This window comes from Epinephelus lanceolatus, chromosome 7 (genome assembly GCF_041903045.1).
Source record: "Epinephelus lanceolatus isolate andai-2023 chromosome 7, ASM4190304v1, whole genome shotgun sequence".
NCBI lineage: Eukaryota > Metazoa > Chordata > Actinopteri > Perciformes > Serranidae > Epinephelus > Epinephelus lanceolatus.
The window spans coordinates 302,588-328,082 of record NC_135740.1 but is presented as its reverse complement, the minus strand read 5'-3'; the positions used below and the strand labels follow the sequence as shown (position 1 = coordinate 328,082).

Genomic DNA, 25,495 nt, shown 5'->3' with positions numbered 1-25,495 from the left:
ACCATTTCTTCTGTTTTTTTTGTGTTAACAGTGAGGTGGTGGTCCTCACACCACTGTACAAAGTTGTTTACCTCCTCCTGATTCCCAGGTTAATGGATAAGTTCACCTAAAAACATATTTACTCACCACTCTGCTGGTTCAAGTTTGGGTTTAGTCCACAAAACTTTTCAAGGGAAAAAGAGAGTTACAGCATTCTTCTGAACAACTGACTTGTTTACATGACCAAAAAAGAAAATCTTGTAAGGTTGTAAGTGCCATTTGTTTATTTGCAAATGAATTACAAGGTTTTAATGCACTTTACATAAAGGTTTAGCAGATTTTAAAATGTTTAAAATAAAAGTTATTTTTGAAAGAAAAAAAAATGCTGCTTCTTTCTGACCATGCATTTAACTGTAACGGGTCACACAAATCTTCTAGTGATCTCAATAAGAGACCTAACTGCATCTTTGAAAGGGCCATAGTTGTTGTGAACCACATTTTGGTGTCGTGACAGCTAGTCAAACTGGGAATTAAACTCAGTTTCAGTCCATAGTTGGGCTTCCTCAGACAGGAAAGGATCACATCCAAAAATGGACCCAAATGGATCCCACCTCCTGCTGATACAGGTCAGCTGCAACACCACCAACAGGCAAGAGATCCTCAGCAAATTTGGCAGGACACCTTTCTTTAGCCAGCTCATTTGGGACTCCCTTTCCTGCAAGACAAGACAATGAGTAGTGAAATGATAAGTCGAATGTTTTCATGGCAAAATCATTATTTTAGCTATCCTTCAGAGCATTTTGGAGTTGTCAGTATTGAATATGAACTTAAAGTGCAGATTTTCAGTTTTAATTTGAGGGTACTTGAATTCTTTGGTCAGTAATGCTGCAAGAATTTAAATTTGCAGAATTATTAATGGTTTTGTCTAGTGCTCCTAGAATTTGCTAGCTGCATATTCATTCAGATGGTTGTCATTCCTGCAGTCACCCGATTTAGATGCAAATACCCTCAAATCTGCAATTAGAGCACATATTCATATACCTACAAATTCGTTTTGGAGTGTAAAGGGAAGCATTAAAAAACATGAGATTCCACATGAAGGTGCAGAAGCCATGTAAATGTACAGTTTGTGGTAACAGTTTTGGTGATAAAAGGAACCTTGAAAAAACACTAGAGTCCACACAGGAGATTAACCATTTAAAGGCTCAGTCTGTAGTAAAATATTTGTTCTTGTCAAAAACTTGAGAGAACAGACACAGGCGAGAAGTCATTTTAAATGCTCAATCTGTGGCAACAGGGCTGTCCTCTTAAGAGTCTAAAGGTTGAATAGTCAAATCATCAGTTGAGAGATCTGTCAGTTAACAGATTTCTCAAGTCGAGCAGTTTTTCCATTCAAATTCCAGTCTTAATTTCATTTGCTGTTTCATTCTTGTTTAGATGTATTGATGCTCAGTTTTTGAGAATCCAATGCAAAACTGTACTCTACATTCAAGAAAAAAAGAGCTCTGGCGTCAGTATTGGCAGATATCCAAATTCAGGAATTGGATCACAACTGAAAACAGACAAAATTGGAACTTTACAGCCAGTAAGAAAATCAATCATACCTGGGATCCTGTGTGCATTCCAAGCTGCTACGACATTGGTGAGGCCAATCTCAGCCATCTGGCAGGTCAGGTTTGACACACAATACTTGGATAAGCTGTCCTCCATGTCAAGTTCTTCCTGGTCCACCAGCTGTACCAAAGCTGTCTTCAACGGGTAGTTGACTCATGCATTCACCTCAACTCACATTCTCTCTATCACATGGTTCTGTGTAGGTTTTAAGGATAGTGTCAGTCTGCATGCTCTCATTAAAAGTATGCATTAATTACAAGACACCAGGATTGCTTGACACACTTAACCTTGTAGAAGGTGTCTGGAGGTAGGGCAGCCTTTGAAGATTGTGTCTATGCTCTGCCAGCATTTCCTGGATGAATGACATTAGATAAAACTCTGTCCCACAGTCAACTCTGACCTGGTCCCATAGTCCACAGGAAAGCACAGCAGGTCTGAGGATTAACAGACAGACAAACATAAAATATTACCTTTTAAAAATATTTAACCCATTTATTTATAATTAATATTTATTTAACCCATAGGTTCCTAAAGTGACAATTTAAAAAACAAATGCACAACAACATGTTTTTATTATGACAAAATTTAATGATGATAACAATAGTTGACTTATTTTACCTGTACACTTCCTCATAAACGATGATGTTGTTCTTTACTGGCATAGTGGAATGACTGACAGCCTTCTTGCTGAAACCTTCGATAGCCATTACATGGGTCACTCCAAACATAACAAGCTTCTCATTCTGATCTACATGCAGCTTGTGACGCATGTATTCGGCATTGCAGGGGATGGGATTCGAAACGATTCGTTTCCCGTTTTTCTTTTCTTTATTATCAAATAAAAAACGGGAGACGGATCATTTTTTTCCTTTTCGGTTTGGTCATTTCAAAACAACAAACGGATAATGGTTGGTTTTCCGTGTTTCAATTTGTTATTTCAAAACAAAAAACGAATGGCCGCGAAGTACATGGACTGATAAAGCAATGGGAACTTGTGTTTTTATCAAAATCCTCCAGCTTTAAAGGGTCTCTTCAGTGTCGTCTGGGGGCTATTACAATATGTAATAAAATTAACTGAATGTAAAAGTAGGAACAAACAAAAACAATTGTGTTGGTGCTGTTTTTTTAGATTTACGGAAAGCATTCGACACAGTTGACCACCGTGTCTTGCTGGCTCAATTTCTCCACTCAAGCTCTCAGGTGGATGTCATCTTACCTCTCTGGGAGAAGACAGTGTGTAATGGTCGACTGAATCAAATCCCCTTACTTGGACTGTCCAGTGGGGGTCCCACAAGGCTCTGTACTCGGCCTAATTTTGTTTTCTTTATTTATTAACGATTTACCAAATATATGTAATAATATGAATATTCAAATGTACGCTGACGATGCGGTAATTTTTACTGCAGCAAAAGATGCTGATGAAGCTGCTTGTATTCTCACTTCTGCAATGACCCATATCCAGGATTGGCTCTTAAGATCCTGCCTACTACTAAATATATAGAAAAAAAATGTATGCATGATGTTCTCTAAGAAACCACTGAAAATGTCTCACTCTAATGTATTTCTGGGTCAGGATGAACTACAACTTGTCACAAAGTTCAAATACCTTGGATTCATTTTAGACTCCACACTTTGTTTTAAGAGCCATATCAAAAAAGTTTCCAATATCATTAAATTCAATTTTCATAATGTTAAACAGATTAGGACTTCTCTGACTGATGGTGCTGCTATTGCTTTCCTCCACTCTATGATACTCTCACACATAGACTACTGTACCCTAACTGGTCCCTAACTGGAGTTATGGCACAAAAGCCAATTGAATCTCTCTGTCACAACTTCCTCCAGACGTTAGTGTTTTGTGTTTGTCTTGTCATTTCCTATTTTATTTTGGTATTATCCCTCCTGTGTCATGTCTGGTGTCTTTACTTCCTCCTGTGTGTTTGCCTCCCTCCTCCCGAATGTGTTTCACCTGTGTCTCGTTAACCTGCCTCCCTGCAGTACATATGTCCTGTGTTCCCCTGTCTCCGTTGCCAGTTTGTTATCGATTCCAGAGAGAGATACTTACCAGCGTTTTCTGCCTGCCTTCCTGTGAGAGATCTGTTTGTGACCTCTTTCCTGAGACCTGCCTGTTCCCTGTCGCCAGTTCCAGGAACCCCTATTCAGTATTTTTGAAGTGTTAAATAAACTGTGTTTGTTAACTTAGAAAGTGTCTATCTGGTCAGGCTTTTGGGTCCAACCTCCTGTGCTCAGTTCTGACAGTACAAACTGGCCAAAAAATGGACCCAGCCGACCCAGAAGCTGTTCGTGCTGCCCTTGTTGCCTCGGCTCAGCACATTAACCATCCAGACAAGAGAATCAATCTTGTTTGTCACAAGCTATTGTAACTGCAGACCCGGCAGGAGGAAATGATGATGTCATTTGGCTCCCAATTCGCTCAGCTGGTGGAACAGTTGTCCAGACGGCAGGGTGAGCCTCCTCAGTCCTCTCCCACTCCGGCCTAACCCGGTGACTGCAGGCCCAGTTCAGCCCAGTACACGTCCTGTGCCCCCCTTTCTCAACCCACTTGTTTCTCTGGTGAGTCTGGAGATTGTAAGACTTTTTTGACCCAGTGTGAGATACATTTTGAACTCCAGCCAGATGCTTTCCCCACAGACAGAGCTAAGATCACCTATATCATCACTCACCTGTCTGATCGGGCTGAGGCTTGGGCTACCGCCGAGTGGGGTCTCTCTTCGTCAGTGTGTCAGTCCCTCTCCTAATTTTCCAAGGCCTTGACCCAGATCTTCCAGCACACAACCTGGCCAGGCATTGGTACGACTGAGGCAGGGGAGAGGTAGAGTTATGGATTATGCCATTGAGTTCCGCACCCTGGTGGCCGGGAGCTCCTGGAACCCCCCCGCACTGTTCAACGCCTTCCTCGAGGGTCTATGTGAGCCTCTCAAGGACCAGCTGGCTCCACTGGATCTCCCTCCGGATCTGGATTCCCTCACTGAACTGACTATTAAGATTGATAAGCGCCTTTCTGATCGAGAGAGCGAGAGATCCAGAACCCGTTTCCAACGTCCTCCTCCACTCCACCAGGGGCGCTCTCCGGCGGTGGCTGTTCCTCCTGTTTCTCGCCCCTTGTCTGTCTCATTGGCTCCCCCTGTGGCCCCGGAGGAGCCCATGCAGGTCGGCCGCACCAGGTTGACCGCTGAGGAGTGCCGACGCCGGATGAGGGGGGGACTCTGTCTCTACAGGGTCACCAAATTGCTTCGTGTCCATTAAAAGCCCAGGCTCACCAGTGAGAGAGAGGGCACTGGTGAGCCGCATTGTGACTGTTTCTAATCCTTCTCATTTGCAACCTCTAGTTACCTTGTCCTCCCCCTCTGCTTCTCTCCAGCAACCCGTGTTAGTCAACTCAGGGTCTGACGCTAACCTTATTGACTCCTCCCTAGCCAAGAAGTTGGGTCTCCGTCTGTTCCGGCTCCAACGTCCCATGGAGGCCTGCGCTCTCGATGGAAGGGTCATCTGCCGAGTGACCCACCGGACTCAATCATTCACTCTCAGGTTCCCTGATCAGCATTAGAATTTTTAACCTTTTATGTGTATCACTCCACTATGCATCCGCTTATCCTGGGCCACCCGTGGCTCATTCTGCACAACCCTCATGTGGACTGGGAAACAGGACGGATCCTAGCCTGGGGTCCTGGTTGCTCCCGGGCCTGTGGGGTGGTTTCCCCGCTTCAGTCATCGCCGCCCGAAGTCTCCTGGCTGGTGCCTCCTGGTGAACCTTTGGACCTGGAAAAGGATTTTCCTGCGCTCCATAAGGTACCCTCTTGTTATCATGACCTTAAACAAGTTTTCAATAAGTCTCAGGCTACTGCTCTCCCCCCTCATAGACCCTATGACTGCGCCATCGACCTTTGCCCCGGGACTTCCCCTCCCAAGGGGAGGCTATACTCTCTCTCAGGACCTGAAACCACCGCCATATCCAAGTACATTGAGGAGTCCCTGGCTGCTGGTCTCATTCGCCCCTTTTCTTAACCTGCTGGCGCTGGCTTCTTTTTTGTGGACAAGAAGGACAAGTCTCTACGTCTGTGCATTGATTACCGAGGTCTCAACGACATCACCATCCGCAACAGGTACCCCCTCCCTCTCATGTCATCGGCTGTTGAACTGTTACATGGTGCTAAGATTTTTTACTAAGCTGGACCTTCGTAATGCCTACCACCTAGTAAGAATAAGGAAGGAGGGCGAATGGAAAACCGCACTTAACACCCCTAGCGGTCATTGTGAGTACCTAGTCATGCTATTTGGTCTCACCAATGCTCCTGCAGTTTTTCAGGCCCTGGTTAACGATGTTCTCAGAGATATGCTCAATGTTTTTGTGTTCGTTTACCTGGATGACATCCTGATCTTCTCCCCCGACGAGTCTTCCCATGTCCAGCATGTCCGTCAGGTTCTGGAGCGCCTCCTCCAGAACCAACTCTTCGTTAAAACTGAGAAGTGTGAGTTCCACCAGTCCTCTGTCCCCTCCCTGGGGCTCATCATCACTGAAGGAAGCGTCAAGATGGACCCAGAGAAAGTCAGTGCTGTGGCAGATTGGCCTTCCCCCTCGTCTCGAAAAGAGGTACAACGTTTTTTAGGCTTTGCCAATTTCTACCGCAAGTTTATAAGAAATTTTAGTTCTGTTGCCGCCCCTTTGCATGTGCTTACCTGGCCCAAGGTTCCGTTCTCCTGGACCTCCCAAGCTGAGGAGGCATTCCTACGCCTCAAGAAGGCTTTCACCTCGGCTCCTGTACTCTCCACCCCCGACCCTGCCTTGCAATTCGTGGTAGAGGTGGACGCCTCTGATACCGGGGTGGGGGCTGTTCTTTCCCAATGCTCTCCTGCTGACAACAGGCTCCACCCATGTGCCTTCCTCTCAAAGAAGCTTTCCAGCGCGGAGAGGAAACCGAGAGCTGTTGGCCATCAAGGTCGCTCTGGTCTGGACCGACCATAAGAACCTCGAGTACCTGAGAACCGCCAAGAGGCTCAACTCTCATCAGGCCAGGTGGGCACTGTTCTTTAATCGATTCCACTTTCCACTGTCCAACAGACCTGGTTCCAAGAACAGAAAACCCGACACCCTCTACCAATCCTCATCTCAGAGATTTGAGCCTGATCATTCTCCCATCCTTTCTGCCTCCTGCGTCGTTAGGGCCGTCACCTGGGAGATAGAGGGAAAGGTAAAACACACCCTAAGGGTGTTCCGCCCAACCGGTTGTTTGTGCCTGTCCCTCTCCACTCCCAGGTCATCTACTGGGCCCACACCTCTCACTTTTCCTGTCACCCCGGAGTTCAACGTACCATGTTCTTCATCCGGCAGAGGTTTTGGTGGCCAGCTATGGAACAGGAGGTGGCCGAGTACGTCGCCGCCTGCCCCATTTTCGCCTCTTGTAAGCCCTCTCACAAGCCGTCTGCTGGGCTTCTGCACCCCCTGCCCATGCCACTGAGATCCTGGTCAGACATCTCCATGGACTTCGTCACGGGATTCCCTGTCTCGGAAGGTAACGGTGGTGGATCGTTTTTCTAAGATGGTGCACTTTATCCCTATGCCTAAGCTCCCCTTGGCCAAGGAAACGGCCGAGGCACTCCTTCACCATGTCTTTCGTGTTCATGGCTTTCCCAGAGACATAGTTTCCGACGGGGTCCGCAGTTTGTGGCACAGTTTTGGAGGGCTTTCTGCACATCTCTGGCGCCTCTGGCGTCTTCCGGCCACCATCTGCAGACCAACGGCCAGACGGAGAGGTTAAACCAAGAGTTGGAAACCATTCTCCGATGTTTGGCTACCCAGAACCCTTGTGGTGCCGCCAGCTCATCTGCATAGAATACGCCCACAACTCTCTGCCATGTTCCTCCATGGGTCTATCACCCTTCCACGTTGTTTATGGGTACCAACCGCCTGCCTTTCCCGCGCTGGAGCGTGAGGTCAGCGCCCCCTTGGCAATGGCCTTGATCCGGCGGTGCCAGCAGACCTGGGACCGTGCTTGTTGTACCCTCATGCGTAACTCGGAACGCTACAAGAAGGCGGCTGACCGTCGCCGTGCCCCTGCGCCGGCCTACCAGAGTGGACAACGTGTCTGGCTCTCCACCAAGAACCTCCCCCTAGGAATGGAGAATAGGAAACTGGCTCCCAGGTTCATTTGACCTTTTCCCATATCTAAAGTGATTAATCCAGTGACTGTTCCTTTGAAGCTTCCCAGGGCCATGAGAGTGCATGTTCATTCTGTGTATGATCCTGCCTGCTGTCAAGGTAACCCTGTTTCGTCTGCTCCTCTTTTGTACCTCTGCCAGGATTCCTGCCCAACCTGTGTTCTGACCCTGCCTGCCTCGTTAACCGTCCTCTGCCTGTCTCTAGTCTGTACCTCTGCATTACTCTCTGGATTCCTGGTTCTGACTCTGCCTGCCTGACCAACGTTTCTCGCCTGACCCCTCCCATTGGATCCCCAGCCTGTTTCCTTCGGGCCTGCCAGCTCCCCAGGAACCCCTATTCAGTATTTTTTAAGTGTTAAATAAACTGTGTGTGTTGACTTAGAACGTCTCTATCTGGTCGTGCTTTTGGGTCCAACACTCTCTATAAAAAAGTGATAAAAATCCTGGACAAAAAGCAATTAACATATCATCATTGTGCCATCCTTCCAAAGTACAAGCTACTAAACTTTGAAAATTTCAAAAAATTCAGAGTGGCCTGTTTCATATATAATGTCTTACATGGGTTGGCTCCACCGCCACTGTCTGAACACATTAAACAAATGACAATCGATAACTCCTCAACTCGAACTACTAGTGCCACTGTTAGAGGTGACTGCAAGATGCCACTGAGACGTACCACCTTTGGTCAAAATGCTCTGTCTTTCAGAGGAAGCACTTTATGGAACACCTTAACACCCTCAATCAGAGAAAGCTCCAGCTTTGCTATGTTCACTTAAAAGTGTGGCTCAGAAACAATCAGATATGTAATCATAGGTAGTATATTCTTCACTCGAATACCAGCACGTAGCACTTCATGGGCATAGTGCAATATCACCTGCACTTAGCACTTTGTGAAATGCGACTGTTGGTCTATATTGATAATTATGTATCAGCACTAGCATTTATAGGGAACATAAATAAGGGCGGCCATAAAACTCTGCAAAATCAAATTCCTCCTCCACAAAGTCGAAGTCTGGCAAAAAGTCAGCCATTATTCTATAAATCTTTCATAAAATAAATGAAAGAACCTTTCAGGCTACTGTCCGTTTCTGCCTTGCAGCTGCTGCAGCTTGTTCTCGCGATATTTCGGCCGCACTTTGGGAAGCAGAGGTAAACGGTAAACCGTAAGGTAACACCACAACTCTGAAGACCACCTAAATGTGGAATGTTAGTATATAGGCTTTCCACATTGAGAGGCGATGGCCGCCCTTATTTATTTGAGCCAGAATACACTGACGAAGAGCTTCGTGAAATTGAAGAATGGAGGAGGAGAGAGAGAGAGAGGCACAACAGGTAATGTTAGAGGACGACAGAGGAGGAATGGCTGCTGGAAGGATTTAGCTCTGGAGATGGGTGGTGTAACGTTACCTGTGAATGCTGTACCCCAATGCCCACAGAAGAGGAATACCTCTGTTGCAAGGAATGGGACTGGTTGCAACCTTAGCTAAATGGTAAACAACAAACATGGCACCACACCAGGTAAGGTAAGACAACACGTTTACAGGTCGTTTTCTATATGTTTTCTGACATTTATCCTAACGATATGAGGCGGTCTTTGTGGAGAAAAAGCTTGTTTAGTGGACTAACTTTGCACTTGAAAGGATGCCCGTTCAGTTAAGTTTTAACAGGTCTGACGCTACGGCTGTATCTAGGCTAACGGCTAACATGCTAACTGTTATTTCTATGTCACTAGTCACTTGAAACAAGTTTAGGACGATAGGAGACGGGTTGAAATAAACCAAAATTTCCCTTTAAAATTGTTCATGACAGCCCCCCCACACACTAAAATCTCAAAGGTTAAAAAGAAGACTGTGAATAAAACATGCAAGGAATTAAATATCTAAAAATAATTCCTTGTTCGACTAAGAACAATGAATGAATGAACTGACCTGTTAAACCCAGGCAGAGGGAGAGGCACAGAAGCACAGACAGTAATATGGCAGTCATCAAATCCTGCCTTAGATTATACTTTGTTTAGTGTGTGTGTGTATGTGTGTGTGGGTGTGAATGTTTGAGGCCCAAACAACTGTGAGTAGCCTTCTGTTTTGATACAGTTTGTGTGCATCTCTCTCTCATTCACAACATATTTATTTAAACCCCCTTCTCTCTCTCTCTCTCTCTCTCTCTCTCTCTGTCTGTCTGTCTCTCTCTCTCTCCCTCTCTCTCTCTCTCTGTCTGTCTGTCTGTCTGTCTCTCTCTGTCTCCCTCTCTCTCTCACACACACACACACACACACACACACACACACTATCGAAGACCTGTTTCTTAGCAACCATCTTTGAGTGTTCTCTGCAGAACAAGATCAGGTGCCTTCTTTCCCTCAGTGTCTGTCACACTGATACCAATTAGTGGTCGTCATGGCAATACCATTTAGTGTCTGTTACAGTAATACCTCTTACTGTATCTGTCATAGTGAAACCAATTAGTGTCTCACACTTTGCTTATTACCATGCAGACTTTAACACCAGTATTATGTGAAGAAGTTGCAAGGAGTGAGTGAAAAGTGTTACATCACAATCAGGAGCAATAGCTGCTCATTAAATGTCTACATAGATGTGAATGTAAAGGACTTGTCTTACATGACATTAAACTGAGATGATCCTGGTAGAGAGAGAAAGATTTCTCAAGGTTGCAATTAGTAGTTAGTGCTATTTTTAATTAAAATGAGTTATCCATGTATTTAGAGTTAATGTAATACCAGTGTAACACCTTGAGTGAAATTCTCCTTGTAATTAGCCTTTTCTGCAGAGTTCACAACAAGGATTTAATGACACCTTTTACTATGTGGAAGGACATTTTTGGTGTAACAGGTATTAACAAAGACATTAATATAGTCATCACAGATCAGGTGCAAAAGGACAGGGCAATGCCCTGCAAATCATCATCAGTAATCCTTATTCTCTCCTTTGTCTTTGTCCTGACCACACGGTCAGGCAGACATCCCCTGATCAAAGCTATCTTTGACACACCCATGCTTGTAAATAATTAGATAGTTAGAATTTGTGTGTTTTGTTTGTTTTGCTTTCTTTATGAATAAATATATTTGGAATCATACCTGCTGTCTGTTAATATTGCACAAGAGTGAATGAATAGTCAACCTCTGCCATGTCAAGATCTCCGAAATCTTTCAGCCTTTACTATTGATATGGTAATTTTGGTTATGGTTATTAATTTAACTGTTAATCAAAATTCCAAATTGATAGTTTAATGAATTTTATGAGACTGATATCATTAACTGGCAAACGTTTTTACTTTCTTGGGAATGTTGCCCGTCGAGGTGACTTAGTAAATTAAGCCACATTATTTAACATAATTAATAATTATTATTAACAATTATTAATTATTTTATGATAACCATTTTTATACTTTACTTGGAAATCTGTTACAAGGTCAGACCCCTTGGTAAGGCATAGATCCCAACAGTAGTATCACCCTCATCTGTACATTGGGTTTAGTTCTGATTAGCAAATATTAGCATTATCAACATGCTAAAGTAAGGACATTAGCATGTTAGCATATGCAGCAAGTACAGGCTTATGGAGCTATGAGCAAGACTCTAGACTCTCTGTCTTGTTCAAAGGAAATTTTTGATGGGAACCCCAAAAGACAAAATAGAATCTGTAAATGCAACATAACAGACAGCCTTTTGTAAATGTTACATATATTTTTGATACCCACCAAATACTTTATAATAATGAGTAGAAAATGTATGAATGGGGGAGGTAATGTATGAGTTTTCCAGTAGTAATTACTTTTACTTTTGCCTGTCAAATTAGAAAACATTGAGGCTGACACACAAAGACAGTCGATCATAAGTTACAGCATTTTAGTGCTGAAGGTGAACACATGCTAAAATTCTGAAACAGCTTGGAAGGTATTGGTGCAGCATCACTAAACCTCAAACACAAAAACTCCAATGGGGGGTCCTTATTTGTTTGTTTGTTTAAGCTTTCCATTTCGTCCTATAAAAATAAACCATAGAAAGGTGGAAATCTCCCCCTGAAACCTAACTATAATTGGGATGACTTCTCCCATTCTGGTTGTGGCTTTTTCTATGCTTTTTCTTCCTTGTGCGAATGGCAGAGGTTTGTCAGGAGGATGGGCCACACCTGAATTGATGTGTAAGCAAGCATTGTGGGCGGCTGTGGCTCAGAAGGTAGAGCAGGTCCTTAACTAATCGGAAGCAGTTCAGTCCCAGGCTCCTCCAGTCCGCATGTTGAAGCATCCTTGAGCAAGACACTGAGCCCAAAATTGCTCCTGATGGCTGTTCCATTGTTTTGTGTGGTCTTAAAAAAACTGGCTACCTTGCATGGTAGCCTCAGCTACCACTGTATGAATTTGTCTGTGAATTGGTAGGCTAATTGTGTGTGTAGTGTAAGCCTACGGGCTGTTTCCCAGAGTCTCCTTAGTGAAGATATATCTTCTGAAAGGTATATCTTAAGAAGGGCAGTCTGAACCACTCGTAAGCTGTTCCTTAGTGATGCGCTCCATTCATCCTGTCACAGTTTTAGCTTTATAAGGCCAAAATTATGCTTTTTAAATGGACAGTTGCAGCATAATTCACATCTAGACTCCTTGCATGAATTACATCATTAGTTTAAAATTAACTTCATGAAAAATAATAATGAATATTGAATAAGTTTATAGTTAAGCTTTAAGTTTATTTACTTTATTAATCCCCTGAGGGGAAATTCAATGTTTTCACTCTTGCAGGTCTGAAAGACACACACATTCACAAGCAGGACCTATATATGCACAAAGTGGAGAGATCTCAGAGTGAGGGGGCTGCCCTTTGGTCAGGCGCCCCGAGCGGTTGGGGGGTTCGGTGCCTTGCTCAAGGGCACCTCGGCACAAGACAAACCTGATACTCCACAAAACATGTTTAGACAGTTAGCCAGATAACTTTCAAAACTGTTGAAATTTGGTTCACTATTAGCGTCCTTTTTTTGTGTATGAATCACACTCCTAGGCTTAGTAATCCTGCTCTCCTGGGTACACAAGTCAAATGTGTACTTTAAGTAATGATGAAACGATGTACATTGACTGTGCAGAGATTTAAATTAATGAATATCACATTACTAGTACAACTTCATAATTTTTTTGGGGAAAAAAATGATAATCCCATACACCCTTACTACATCCCACATTTAGATTCTTTTGTCGTAACCCAGTCCAAGATCGATGAGTGGTGGAGATAAAACTGACTGACAAAGAGACATTTGCCACTGCAACGTCAGCATGCATGTCACTAGGCTTCTTGTAAGGATCATGAGGGAAGGAATCACACTTAACAGATGTTTCTGTGACTGAGGAAAAACTCATCCACCAGAGTAATGGTCTGTTGCAAGCTGGTTCATCTTTCTGAGCAAGACGTTAGGAGTGCTTTAAAGCAGCAGAACCAGTGTTATGTCCCCGGTCTAGGGGAACCGACATAACATGATGTGTGACTCCCCACTCTTCCCACTCCCAAGAAAGGCCAGTTACACAGTGCTTTAAACAACAAAGAAGCAGTTTACTTTACTTCAGAGATGAGCAGTGCCCAAAACAACAAACAAAATATACTAATGGTCCCTAAACTTACCGAACAATGAAGAAAAGTGAAACAAAAGACAATTTCCTTACCTACACTTATACCTTCCAAAACAGGAGAAAAACACGTCAAAGCCAAACAAAAAGGGATTCTCACACTTACTAACTGCTTTAAGTGCTCTATTTACAGTGTTTAACAGAATAGTACCAGAAAAACCTGCTAATAATCCTAACAAGTAAACTGACAAACAAAATCTACTCACCTACTCCACATCAAACAAATATCTTTTCTATTTCACCAAACTATCAAAATACACACACAAATTTGCTATAATCAAGAGTTTTTTGGTCTGCCACTACTCACACACAAACATTACAAACACAGTCTAAGTACTGGCATTGTTGGAGGTGGAAAGTTGAAAGGAGGGAAGAGCTGCTGTCTGCTGAAGGTTTAAAAACCCTTTGACTCACAGTAGGCCAATCCGGTGTCAGCAGTCTTCTTGTGCCAGCCCAGTCAGCACTCACCACCTGCCTTGCAGCAACCAATCACACTCCAACATATGCACACACAGACAGTAGGAGAGAGAACACCTTAAAGGTCACACAGATCAAAACAAGGAAAATACTCAAAAGAATAATGACCTGTGTCATAACACCAGATAAGCCAGTGTGTCCTCAAACTATGTGCTAACCAAATGGTGCTGGTGTTCACCACAATATTCCACTAGTCACTGGCTCAGTCTGTCATACCCACAGGATTTAAGAGGTCAACCATCATTTCTGTGGCAAAGAAAACAAAACCAGCCTGCCTGAATGACTACCACCCCTCTGTAGTGATGAAGTGCTTTGAATGATTGGTCAAGGATTACATCTGCTCCTCACTAACCAGCACACACGACCCACTATAGCTTGCCGACTGTCCCAACCGATCTACAGAAAACATCTGTGCACACATCCTCCACACCACCGCATCTCACCTGAAAAAGAAACAAAGCTGTGTGAGATTGCTGGTTATTGACTACAGTTAAGCGTTTATCAGTTCCCTACAGGTTGGTCACAAAGCTCAAGGAGCTGGGATTAAACACCTCACTGTGCATGTGGATCCTTGACATCCCACTCTCACCACCTGGGGTTGTGAGAGTGGGCAGACACACCTCTTCCACCATCATCTTTAACACAACCCCAGGGCTGTGTTTTGAATCCCCTACTGTGTGCAGCACTGCGGACAGTCGGACTAATGGGATATCGAACCAATGACATGGACCCCTCTGACTAAACCAGGCTAGGATAGCTAAGGCTGGCAACAGCTAACACTATGGCTAACCACTTAGGCTAATTAAAACAACTCACCAGCTACCATCAAACCACACCTGTCAATTAAAAACACAATAAATTTGATGTCAGATGCCACACCCAAAAAATAAATATCAAGCTCAGCCTTACAACAACAAACTTCCCTAGTTCCTACCCAACCCAAACTTCAACTACCTATCCTCTAGAGCGTGCCCTGCCTGAGGTAACTTGAATGGTGGAACTTCAGCAGCAGGAGCCATGAAATGCCTACCTCTACCTGGAAACCTTATCCCCGAATTACTCTGAAAAAAAGACAAAATAATAAACGAGTGCCCAATGGAAAGACTGATAAAGCCCAACTTGACACTCACCTGTCTTATCCAGGAAACTGCATGAACACAATGAAGGCTAACATCCAAACATCAATAATTACCACAATAGTCACTAAAGATAATCAACACAAAGGAAAACACTGGCTTGACCCAGTTTCCTCCTTTTATCCCGGATGAGCACCCAAAATTGTATGTTCTTGATTACGCCCAGGGGAGGAGGGGCGCAACGGTGAAATTAAATCGGGAAAAAGAATATAGAGATTGATGGACTAAGAGTCTCATCCTACTCTCTAATGTGCTATGTGTGAGCTCAGTCCTGCGTGTTCTTTAATGAAGCAATAGGAGAAGATATTCGGTCTCAGTTAATGTAGTTTATTAAGCAGTAAAGGAATAAAATTACAGAGCTCTGGGTCTCAACTTCACGTCCCTGACGAACAACAAAGGTGTGTCAGTTCACGAAGTCTGACCTCCTGTCCTTTCCCTGACCCAGTATATTTGAGCGTAACAGAGTGTCATTGTGCACGCAAGGCGTTGTCCTCTTCTCATTGGCAGTTCCACTTCCTCCTTCACCACACCACGCCCCTGCCTCGTGTTAATCTGACTCCTTCCCGCTGGTGGTGGGGGCGTGGTTCCTGTTTTGAAAGACAAGAGAACAACACAACTCCCTACACGTGCTGTACATTACTATCTGTATATCACTTTCTATTCTTTTTACCATATATGAAACTAATTATCTAAGCATTGCGGTATGTGTTCCTCAGACTTCATGTCTCTTCCTCTCCTGTACTTCTCCACTTCTGCAAAGCAAACACATTCAGATCAGCTGAAATCATCTCAGTATTCTCATTGTTCACACATCTAAAATGTATATAGTGAAACACAACTTATAGTAAAACACATAACATCATTCTATTCCCAACAAGATCCAAAGTATGAGCAGAAAAAAAGAAGGGGTTTAATTGACCTATGGCTAAGCCCTGCCCTCAAACGTGATGAGCCACTCACAGTGCATATAGCCATTCCCATATACTCGGACATTCTCTGCCTGGACGTCCACTGAAATGCATTACAGAAAGTCAGTTTCGTTCGGTTTTATGAGCTTTTTCTGAGATTTGAACAGTTTTTTACAGTTTTTCTCGATTGCTAAGACACATTTCTGGAAAGCTGCTCTCCTTTTCTCTAAACTGTGAACACAAAACCCAATTTTCAAGCTACATTCACAAAACCTCAGACTCTTCTTGCAAAACCAAACTTTCACCTCAAAACAGTTCAATCTGTGCTCAAAACTGAACTATGTTGTCAAATCGTGCCCCAAGTCATTCATTCATTCATCTTCTAACCGCTTCATCGTCTTGAGGGTCGCGGGGGGGCGAGGCAGGGTACACCCTGGACAGGTCGCCAGACTATCGCAGGGCTGACACATAGAGACAAACAACCATTCACGCTCACATTCACACCTATGGACAATTTAGAGTTATCAATTAACCTAGTCCCCAGTCTGCATGTCTTTGGACTGTGGGAGGAAGCTGGAGTGCCCGGAGAGAACCCACGCTGACACGGGGAGAACATGCAAACTCCGCACAGAAGGGCTCCCACACCCGGGATCGAACCGGCAACCCTCTTGCTGTGAGGCGAGAGTGCTAACCACCACACCACCGTGCCACCCCTGCCCCGAGTCAATCTAAATTAAAAACACTACTGAGCAGTCACTAAACACTACATAGAAAAAAAGAAAACACAATGCTCAGGACATGAAGCTGTAGAAATAAATGTTTATTGTTCACTGTAGGCTAAATGCATGTTGAAAAACAAAAAACCTGTGCATTTAACACTTGTACATAGTAAAAAAAAAAAAGTACAAAAAACAGAAATCCTGTGCATTTACACGTAGCACTTGTACAGTACAAAAACAAACAGAAATCTTGTGCACAAGTGCTTTAGCACTTGTATACAGTCAGCCTACGTAAAAATAAAGTACAAAAATATACAAATGAGAAGTGCAATACTCAGCCACAGCATCATTTCTCCATACTGGGTCAGGCCACAGGACTTCATCCACATCACAGGCCACATTTTGTCTGGCCAGGCAACGGGGGAAAAAACCCCTGGCATGCCGTATCCAGGCTTGGCATGGCACCTATGTCACCACAGGCTAGTTCCATGGCTTGCAGGAGATTTACCCTGGTGTAAGGTTGGCATTCATATACCTTCCACCGCCATGAGGAGAAGAATTCTTCAATGGGGTTCAGGAAAGGGGAGTACGGTGGAAGGCAAAGATTGATAAAACCTTGGTTCATACTGAACCACTCTCTAACCTGGAAGGCTCTGTGAAAACTCACATTGTCCCAAACAACAACATAGATGGGATGCTCATCCTGCTGCCCTAACAGAGCATCTCGCATGTGATTGAGGAAAATGAGGAGCTGGTGAGTGTTGTAGGGCCCCAGGTTGGCATGATGGTGGACAACCCCATGATTGCTGATGGCAGCACACAATGTGAAATTGCCACCACGCTGCCCAGGGACACCAACAATGGCCCGTTGGCCAATCACGCTACGACCTCTCCTTCTCCTTTTGGTGAGATTAAACCTAGCTTCATCCATGTAGATGTATTCATGGGGTCTTTCCATTGCATCTAGTTGAAAAACTCTCTGTAGAAATAAATATAGTTTTGTAAGTGATACAGAAAATTGATTTAGGCCACTACAGTAAATCACTACTTACAGTAATCAACACTGAATGTGTCTGGATATATACCAACCTGTACATACTGGAATCTTTGCTCTTTGACTCTGTCTGAATTGCGTTCAAAGGGCACTCTGTGCACCTGTTTCATGCGCAGTCTGTTGCACTTGAGGACACGATCAACAGTAGAGAGGCTGACACTGTTGATACCCTCAAAATTTACATGGTCCTCAATGATCTTCTGCTGAATTTCACGCAGTTTAATGGTGTTGTTCTCACGGACCATGTCGACAATTAGGGTCTCTTGGTGTGGGGAGAACATACCTGTCCTCCCACCCCCATGTGGCAGTCTTTCAATTCTACAAAAAGAGAACATGCAGTTACAAAAATATACATGGAATACTAGGTCTACAAACAGTTAGACTAACCCTCCATTACAATACTACAGTACATTGGCACAGTGATGTACTGAAACATATATTTAAGTATACTGTGGTACAGTATATAGTATAGTCATACAGTCATTGCTGTCAACATTTACATACTATAATGTCAAAAAAGGTAATTAACCTGTTCTCTTCTCTAAATCTTCGGATTATGGTGGACACAGTGAATCTACTGATGTTTGGTTGTACCCTTTGTCCGGCCTCCCTCATGCTCATACCATGGACAAGAACATGGTCAATCACAGTAGCTCTGATTTCATCAGATATTACTGTTCTTTGTCTTCGCTGACCACCTCGACCTCCTCGACCACCTCTCACACGAACTCCTCCTCTCAGATTTCTATCCATTGTAGTGCCTCACAAACCAGTGCTCTATGTACTGGCTTATATATGTTCCCTTGCATCATTAGCCACAAGTGTGATCAATTTTGAGTTGTTGTGTTCAACCGGTGACACCTGTGCTTTAATTGTGTTTGACTTTTGCAACCTGTGCTCACCATTATGCAACACAGGTGCATCACAATGAAAATGTGTTGGCAAGTTGTGTCTAAACAGGTGAAAAGTGCTTATGGTTTTGCCAAAAGAGTGACTGATTCAATCAGTGGGTTCAGGCAACTGAGCATTTGGTTCAGACAATAGGGTTTAGCGTTTTAGCAATTGAGAAAAACTGTAAAATGTTCAAACGGTGTGCATGGGGTACATGCAACTCTGACACAAGGTATCCTGAGAGGCTGGGTGACAGGATGTATTTTTACCCTTTCTTAAACCAAATCTCAACCGAGAAAAGTGTCTCCTTTGGATAAAGTTGTGCGGTAGACCACAACATCAACTCAGTGGGTCTCATTCATGAAACTGTTCGCAGACAGAAATTTACGTGCATGTCCGCATTTATCAATATTTTAGTAGCTCTGATCTTTTCGTAGCTACTAACAAAGTCTACTCCTGCTCCTGACCACTTGTAGTGCTTGTGTAAATTTAGTAAAGCACATAAATATTGCTTGTCACTATTGGAAATTACAATTTTAATTCGTATTGCGTTCTGTTATGTACACAGTACACAGATGCCTTTGAAACACGTAATTTAAACATGACAAAATATTACATATATTTATACATATATTTATTATGCTGATCTGTTCTGTACGACATCGATTGCACGCCTGTCCGTCCTGGAAGAGGGATCCCTCCTCAGTTGCTCTTCCTGAGGTTTCTACCGTTTTTTTCCCCCGTTAAAGGGGTTTTCTGGGGAGTTTTTCCTTATCCGCTGTGAGGGTCCTAAGGACAGAGGGATGTCGTATACTGTAAAACCCTGTGAGGCTAATTGTGATTTGTGATATTGGGCTTTAGAAATAAAATTGATTGATTGATTGATTGATTGATCAATAGATTACATGTTCTTTCTACATGTTGAATGATGACAATAAAAATATCCGTAAGGACAGCCGGATCACGGCCTCTTCGGCCTCGGTGCCTGGGTTCAGCAGGAGCAGCAGGAGCAGCAGGTGGTGGAGCCACGAAGGAGCATGCACCAGCTGAAAGAATTATTTGAGACAACGCGTTTTTTTTTGTGACTTTTTGATCATTTGAATAAATAAATCTGATCTGAAAAATGTTTAATTTACGTTGTATAAAACAGAGCTTTAGGCTATTAAGATTGAAATAATTTGAAGACGATGCATACAAAACTGCTGTAGGCTATATGTTATCTGTATCATTTGTTAAAATAAATGTTAAATAGCTCTACATTCCGACAGCCATCACTGATTTAGAGTTTATCCATTACGCACAAAACACCTCTGGTTTCCCATTCCCACTTCATTCAAAACCCCACAAATCAATCTTCTGTTTGTTTGGTGACCGCTGTATTTTTTTTGTGTGTGCTTATGCGTTTCTTTGCCTCCAGTTTCATATCAAACCATTTACGCTTCACCTCTGACATGGTTCTTTGTACTACGGAGACAACATTAACAGCATCTGTTACCTCCATCCAGGCCTTCACTTTGCCTGTCCCTGTCACACCACTACTAACTGAAGAAAATAAAATGTTTTTTCTTAAGTCCACTTCACCCAAAATTATTTCTATCTGCGCTTCGGAAAAATTATTTTTAATTTCTCTCTCTTTCTTTGCGCCATGACTGACAGGTCGACTGGATGCACCTACACCTCCTTATATGGTGGTCATTGGCTATTCATGGGCGGGGATTTATGCTAATTGCTGATTACGCGCTGTCACTTTACGATGGATTGGCATTCATGATCATACACACGTGTTTACAATCCAATCTGAGTTTCCCGCGGCGTTCCTGAATCCGGAGTAGGTTTTTAGTAGTGTAGGCTTTTTATGTGCAAATCTATACACAGACTTACTCACTTTTCATGAATGAGACCCAGTGTGAATAAGACTTACAAGGATGTCCACATCTGTTCTAAGGTAAGTCAGCATTGTGTTGGAGGCAACATATTGTCACTTCGCTGGAAAGAAATATAAAGTTATCTTTAACATCTCTAACTAACGTTAGCCAAAGTTAGCCTAACATTAGCTCCTAGCTGCGTTGTTCATCATGTCACCTTGTTTGCTGGGAGTTCATTAGCCTATTTTGTTCTAGTTTTTGTACTTTGGTGGTCGTACATCATTGTTAGCTGTTGTCCAAAGGGCTCTAGTTAAACTAACATTAACTTAGCTTCATTAACTTATCTGTAATCGCAGAGATAACAAAGGTTGGCAAACATTATGCTGAATGATTCAATGTAAATGCTGTAGCACCAAACTAATGGAGAGACACTCTTGGTAAAAATGGTAAAAAGGCCGTTATCCTTTTGTCATATTCTGAGCCAAAAACCGTAACTTCAGCGGAACAATGCTGATCCTCTATCTTGTTGTCTTTGATGGTGATGGCAACAAGATACGGTTTATCATGCTTACACTGGAACCTGTAAATTTTGGTTTGTAATTTAAGCTTTTCATTGTCCTTCTCAACAATAAAATTATTAATTTATCCCTCCAATATGTACTTTAGGCCCTTTTGGTTACTTCTCAATGACATCTCATCATTATGTCTCTAAAAATAATAAATTGCCTCCTGCGAAATGCCGTGTACTGTGACACCTGCCATGGCGCCGGTCACTGAATGTTGATATCTTGTCCGAGTGAATGGAGGGGGGCGTGGCTTAGCCATAGGTCAATACCCAGAAAGGAAGATGTTCACAAAAGACTGATCTCAACTTAGAGCCCATTTAAAAAAACAAAAAAACAAACAAATAACCAAACAGAAAAAGAAACAATATAAAGGCAACAATTACTTAATGCAGCTGTGCGGAACTTTTTGTTTTCGTTGATTATAGTGCCCCTTTGGTCGAAGCGGTATGACACCCACAGCCTGGTGTCGTAAAATTCCAAATGCAGCCGGCAATTACCGCATACATTTGTTTTGGAGAGTGAGAGGATTAACTAACGTCAGGTCAGTCCAAGTAATTAGTGGAAACAGCAAAATTACTCAGTAAATTCTCCTGTCGTGTTTCTGTTCTGATCTAATCTAATCTGTTGTGTATTTTGAGCTACTAAGGCTGCCGTAGTAGTATGAGCCTCAAGTTATTCTGGGTAATGTAGTAACCGTTGTTGTGCTACTGGAAACAATGAGAAGCAGCCGTGTACGTTCGGTGTAAGGAGAAATAAACAGTTAACTGCATCAGTCATCTGCTGAGTCTGCATTATTATGTGAAAAGAATACTCCGACGATTTGGGAGTTATGCCCTTTCGCTATCATTTTCAAATTGAGACAGCGGTTAGCATGGCACTTGTAGGGGGTCAGTACATCTTGTGCAGAGGGATACACCGGTGAGCAACAGCTGCAGCTGGCTCTGGGACAGGTATGCTAAGTCACTCGGTAAAAGCAAACAAAGAGACGACACAGACGATATTACTCACCCAACTGAAAGCTGTCCATCAGCTCCTGCAGGCCTGGGGCGTTTTTTCCAGTTCATCTAAGGAACATGAAAAAAAGTTTCAATCACGCCAGGATTAGTGATTGCTGCAAAGTTTTCATTCCTTGTGATGCACTCTTTGCGGCGGTTTTCCTCCTGATGATATATCTCCTCAACGATGCAGCAAAATGGGAGCAGAGGATTCAGCCTCTCTTCTCGCCTGCTCAGCATCCAACACATGGAGTTCCTCATCTGTGTACTCCGGCTCAAACAGGTATGGCTCTGAATCTGTGTCCGCTACTCTTCAAAATCGCATTCAAAGTCATCCATTGCAGCTACTAAAATCCGGAGATATTGTTAGGCTAAATAAACAGCTGAATTTTGTTTACAAGCTATGTCTGTGCCTGCTCACCGGTGTATCCCTCCGCGGATCACAGTGCAGGACGTACTGACCCCCTGTATGCGCAATGCTAAATGCTGAGACCCAGCCACTGGACGTAGACACAAAAAACATATCGATCATGTTGTCTCAATATGAAAATGATAGAGAAAAGGCATAACTCCCAAATCGTCGGAGTATTCTTTTATGTGAAGATACACAGTGAAGACATAACATAATCCTAACACAGCAAAGCTGTTGCCTGCAGCCTTCGCTTGCAAAGCTAACGCTACTAACGTTAGGTCAGTCCAAGTAATTAGTGGAAACATACTAATGTTAAACACAAATTAGTAGTAAAGTAAGACCTGTTCATAAATGTTCTGGTGTAGCTCTGAATTTCTTATAAACTGAGGACAACTGCCTGCTGTATATTTGTGTTCATGGTCGCAGTCACAGATAATTTTAGATGATGCTCCTTCATTATCCACCATGACATCTAAAGTACAACCAAGTCCTCACAGATACATCTCTGGTAAAACTGTTAGGTGTTATGTGTTCAGCAATGCCCATTGCGTACTGCTTACTCGAAGAACACTGTAAACACGGCTCCTTCTTCTGTGGTTTAATCGCTGCGGGCTGCTGCGGGCGAGCAGAATCACTTCCGCCTCGGGTGCCGTATTCTGGTTTGCTGACTTCCGCTGTGTGTCCGACCCGAGTGAGGCTACGCTAAATAGCCATATAGAGAAAGGCTTTTTTGTCGCAAATGTTTTTGTTGCGTTTATTGTTTCTTCCGCCGCCTCTTTGAGCTGGAATTTGACCCCCTAAACATCCTCAGAAACCTAGGCCTAGGCGCACTAAAATGGCCACTGCGGCCCGTAGGAACATCGTAGAAACATCAAACCAAAACTGGTGTGTTCGTCTCATCAAGACATACAAATCACACACTGACACCCCTGACCTAAATCCAACAGGAAGTGAGCTATTTGCCCTTTCAAAGTAAGATTTCGCCTCAAAACTGCTCTTCCTAAAAAATCAACTCCTCCTACACCATTTATCATATCGGCTTCAAACTCGCACACATTACAGATCAACTTGTGCTAATCAGATCTTCTGTATAACTTTAATTACTCAAACGGATTGCATTTTATGGGCTCCTTAAGGTGACATGTCACAAAACATCCTGACGATCTTCGAAAGCTGTCCCATAGGCAATGAATGGCAGCAGGGGGAGAAAGGGATCAATCTTAGGGCTTTGTCTAGCCTTTACAGTGTCTCCATACTTTGTGCTACAGACTCCATTCCAACTCTCAAATGTTGCCACAGGTCTCATCTATTCACTCATGTTTTCATCTTTTTCATATCTTTTACCGTTTTTAATCTGTGCTTCTCAAAGTACCATGAGCAAAAGTGGAGAAATTGTCAGTTTATAATGGGTGTTTATTGCACAGAATGCTGTGAGCTAGAGTGGAGAGGGCTCTAAAAATCGTCTAAAACTTTTGTCTTTAACTGGCTGCCATGGGCACAAATCTAACAGGAAGTGAGCTATTTGCCCTTTCAAAGTAAGATTTCTGTCATTATCCTCATCATGGCAGCCCCTCCCTCTCCCTCATGTGTGTGTGTGTCATTCCCTGTCTGTATTACTCCTCCTGTGTTTCTCCCCCTGTCTGTTCTGTGTGTGTGCATGTGGGCGTGGCTTCCTTCCACAGGCAGTGCCAGGTGAATCCACTCCAGTAATCAACCTCTCCATAAAGCCTCTGGATTCCTCCCTACTCGTCGCCAGATCGTTTCATCAGTCTGCGCAGTAGTTTGTATCCTGGCTCCTCTGTGTTTTTGCCCTCGTGCTTTGTTAGCTTGTGTAGCTAATGCCTCTATGTTTCTTCCGCCTCAACTCAGATTGCTGTGCTTGCCTCGTGATCTCGTGTGTGCTACTTCACTGCCTGCCTGTGGACCTTCCTGCCGCCGTCAGCTCTCCTGTGTTTCCCCTCGGAGTGAGTACGCTCGAGAAGACGGAACCTACTGCGCCGTGCCGCAGCACCGCCGCAATTACCACGTGGCGGATGCCACACCACGGACACTCTCACTCTCCTCCTCACCGGTGCCTTCACGGAACATGTCGGGATCCTGGGACCACGCTCCACCCCTCCCCCTTGCACTATTCTGCACATTTGAACATTAAAGACTTGTTATGCACTGTGTACCTGTTTCCTGAGTCGTGCTTTTGGGTCCAGGCTTTAAACCAAATCATAACAGAACGATCTGGCCATGTTGGACCCAGCCGACTCAGACTCAGGTTCACTGGTGATGAATCTGAGACTTGCTGTTTCATCCCAAGGGATAATTCTCGGACATCATGACCAGACGCTGCGGGAGATCATGGACTCCCTCTCCAATCTTACCTCCGGTCTCGCTCGAGTTGAGAACCAGCTGCAAACAAATAATCCACCTGTGTTTAATCTCTCCCCAGCAGTACCAGTGGGCACATTGCAACCCCGTGAGCCGTACGTTCCTGCCCCTGAACGTTACGACGGAGCCTTAGGTGACTGTAAGTCTTTTCTTTTCCAGTGTTCCCTAGTGTTTAGTTACAACCACAGACTTACAGTTCTGACAGATCCAAGATTGCCTATGTGTTGGGTTTGCTCACAGGGAGGGCTAGAGCCTGGGGAACAGCCTTTTGGCATAATCCACTCACTGCTCAAGCTACTTTTGAACGGTTTTCCAACGAGATGATGTCTGTTTTTGATCATCCCATTACCAGTCATGACACCAGTAACGAACTGTTGAGCCTGCACCAGGGTTCTCTTAGTGCGGCCAATTATTCAGTCGAGTTCTGTACTCTGGCAGCTGAACTTGGGTGGGATGACAAAGCACTCCAGAGCATTTTTTTGAGAGGACTTAATGAAACTGTTAAAGACTGTCTTGTGGGTAGGGCAGAGCCCAAGAGTTTACAGGAGCTAATCACGTTAGCCATTAAAGTGGACAATAGGCTACGAGAGCGACGCAGAGACAGAGCACAGGTTGTGAGATCCCCTGGTACTGCTGCTTCACCTATTGCTCCACATTGGCCTGTTGAAACTACTCCTGCAACTAATAACCAGTCTGTT

At 43.7% G+C, this 25,495-nt stretch overlaps 2 protein-coding genes across 2 annotated transcripts; both read right to left on the bottom strand.

Moving 5' to 3' along the window:
• Positions 1–338: 338 nt before the first annotated feature.
• On the bottom strand, positions 339–2,363 carry LOC144463868 (uncharacterized). Its single transcript, XM_078169647.1, is given in 4 exon segments — positions 339–694; positions 1,584–1,788; positions 1,874–2,027; positions 2,212–2,363. Coding segments are annotated over 4 exon segments (648 nt in total). The 3' UTR covers positions 339–557.
• Positions 2,364–14,381: 12,018 nt separating this feature from the next.
• LOC144463914 (uncharacterized) lies at positions 14,382–18,442 on the bottom strand. Its single transcript, XM_078169668.1, has 4 exons — positions 18,219–18,442; positions 17,725–18,007; positions 17,171–17,614; positions 14,382–14,507 (listed from the first exon to the last, which is right to left on the bottom strand). Exons 1-4 carry the CDS (start codon positions 18,440–18,442, stop codon positions 14,382–14,384), a joined length of 1,077 nt encoding a protein of 358 aa, XP_078025794.1.
• Between the last annotated feature and the right edge of the window lie 7,053 nt (positions 18,443–25,495).

Excerpts from the sequence above, each read along its gene's own strand:
- LOC144463914 (XM_078169668.1), bottom strand. The coding sequence starts at position 18,442 with ATGGATAGAAATCTGAGAGGAGGAGTTCGTGTGAGAGGTGGTCGAGGA. Across the intron at positions 18,008-18,218 it reads AGATTTAGAGAAGAGAACAG|AATTGAAAGACTGCCACATG; the intron begins GTTAATTACCTT and ends CTCTTTTTGTAG. Across the intron at positions 17,615-17,724 it reads AAAGATTCCAGTATGTACAG|AGAGTTTTTCAACTAGATGC; the intron begins GTTGGTATATAT and ends TTATTTCTACAG.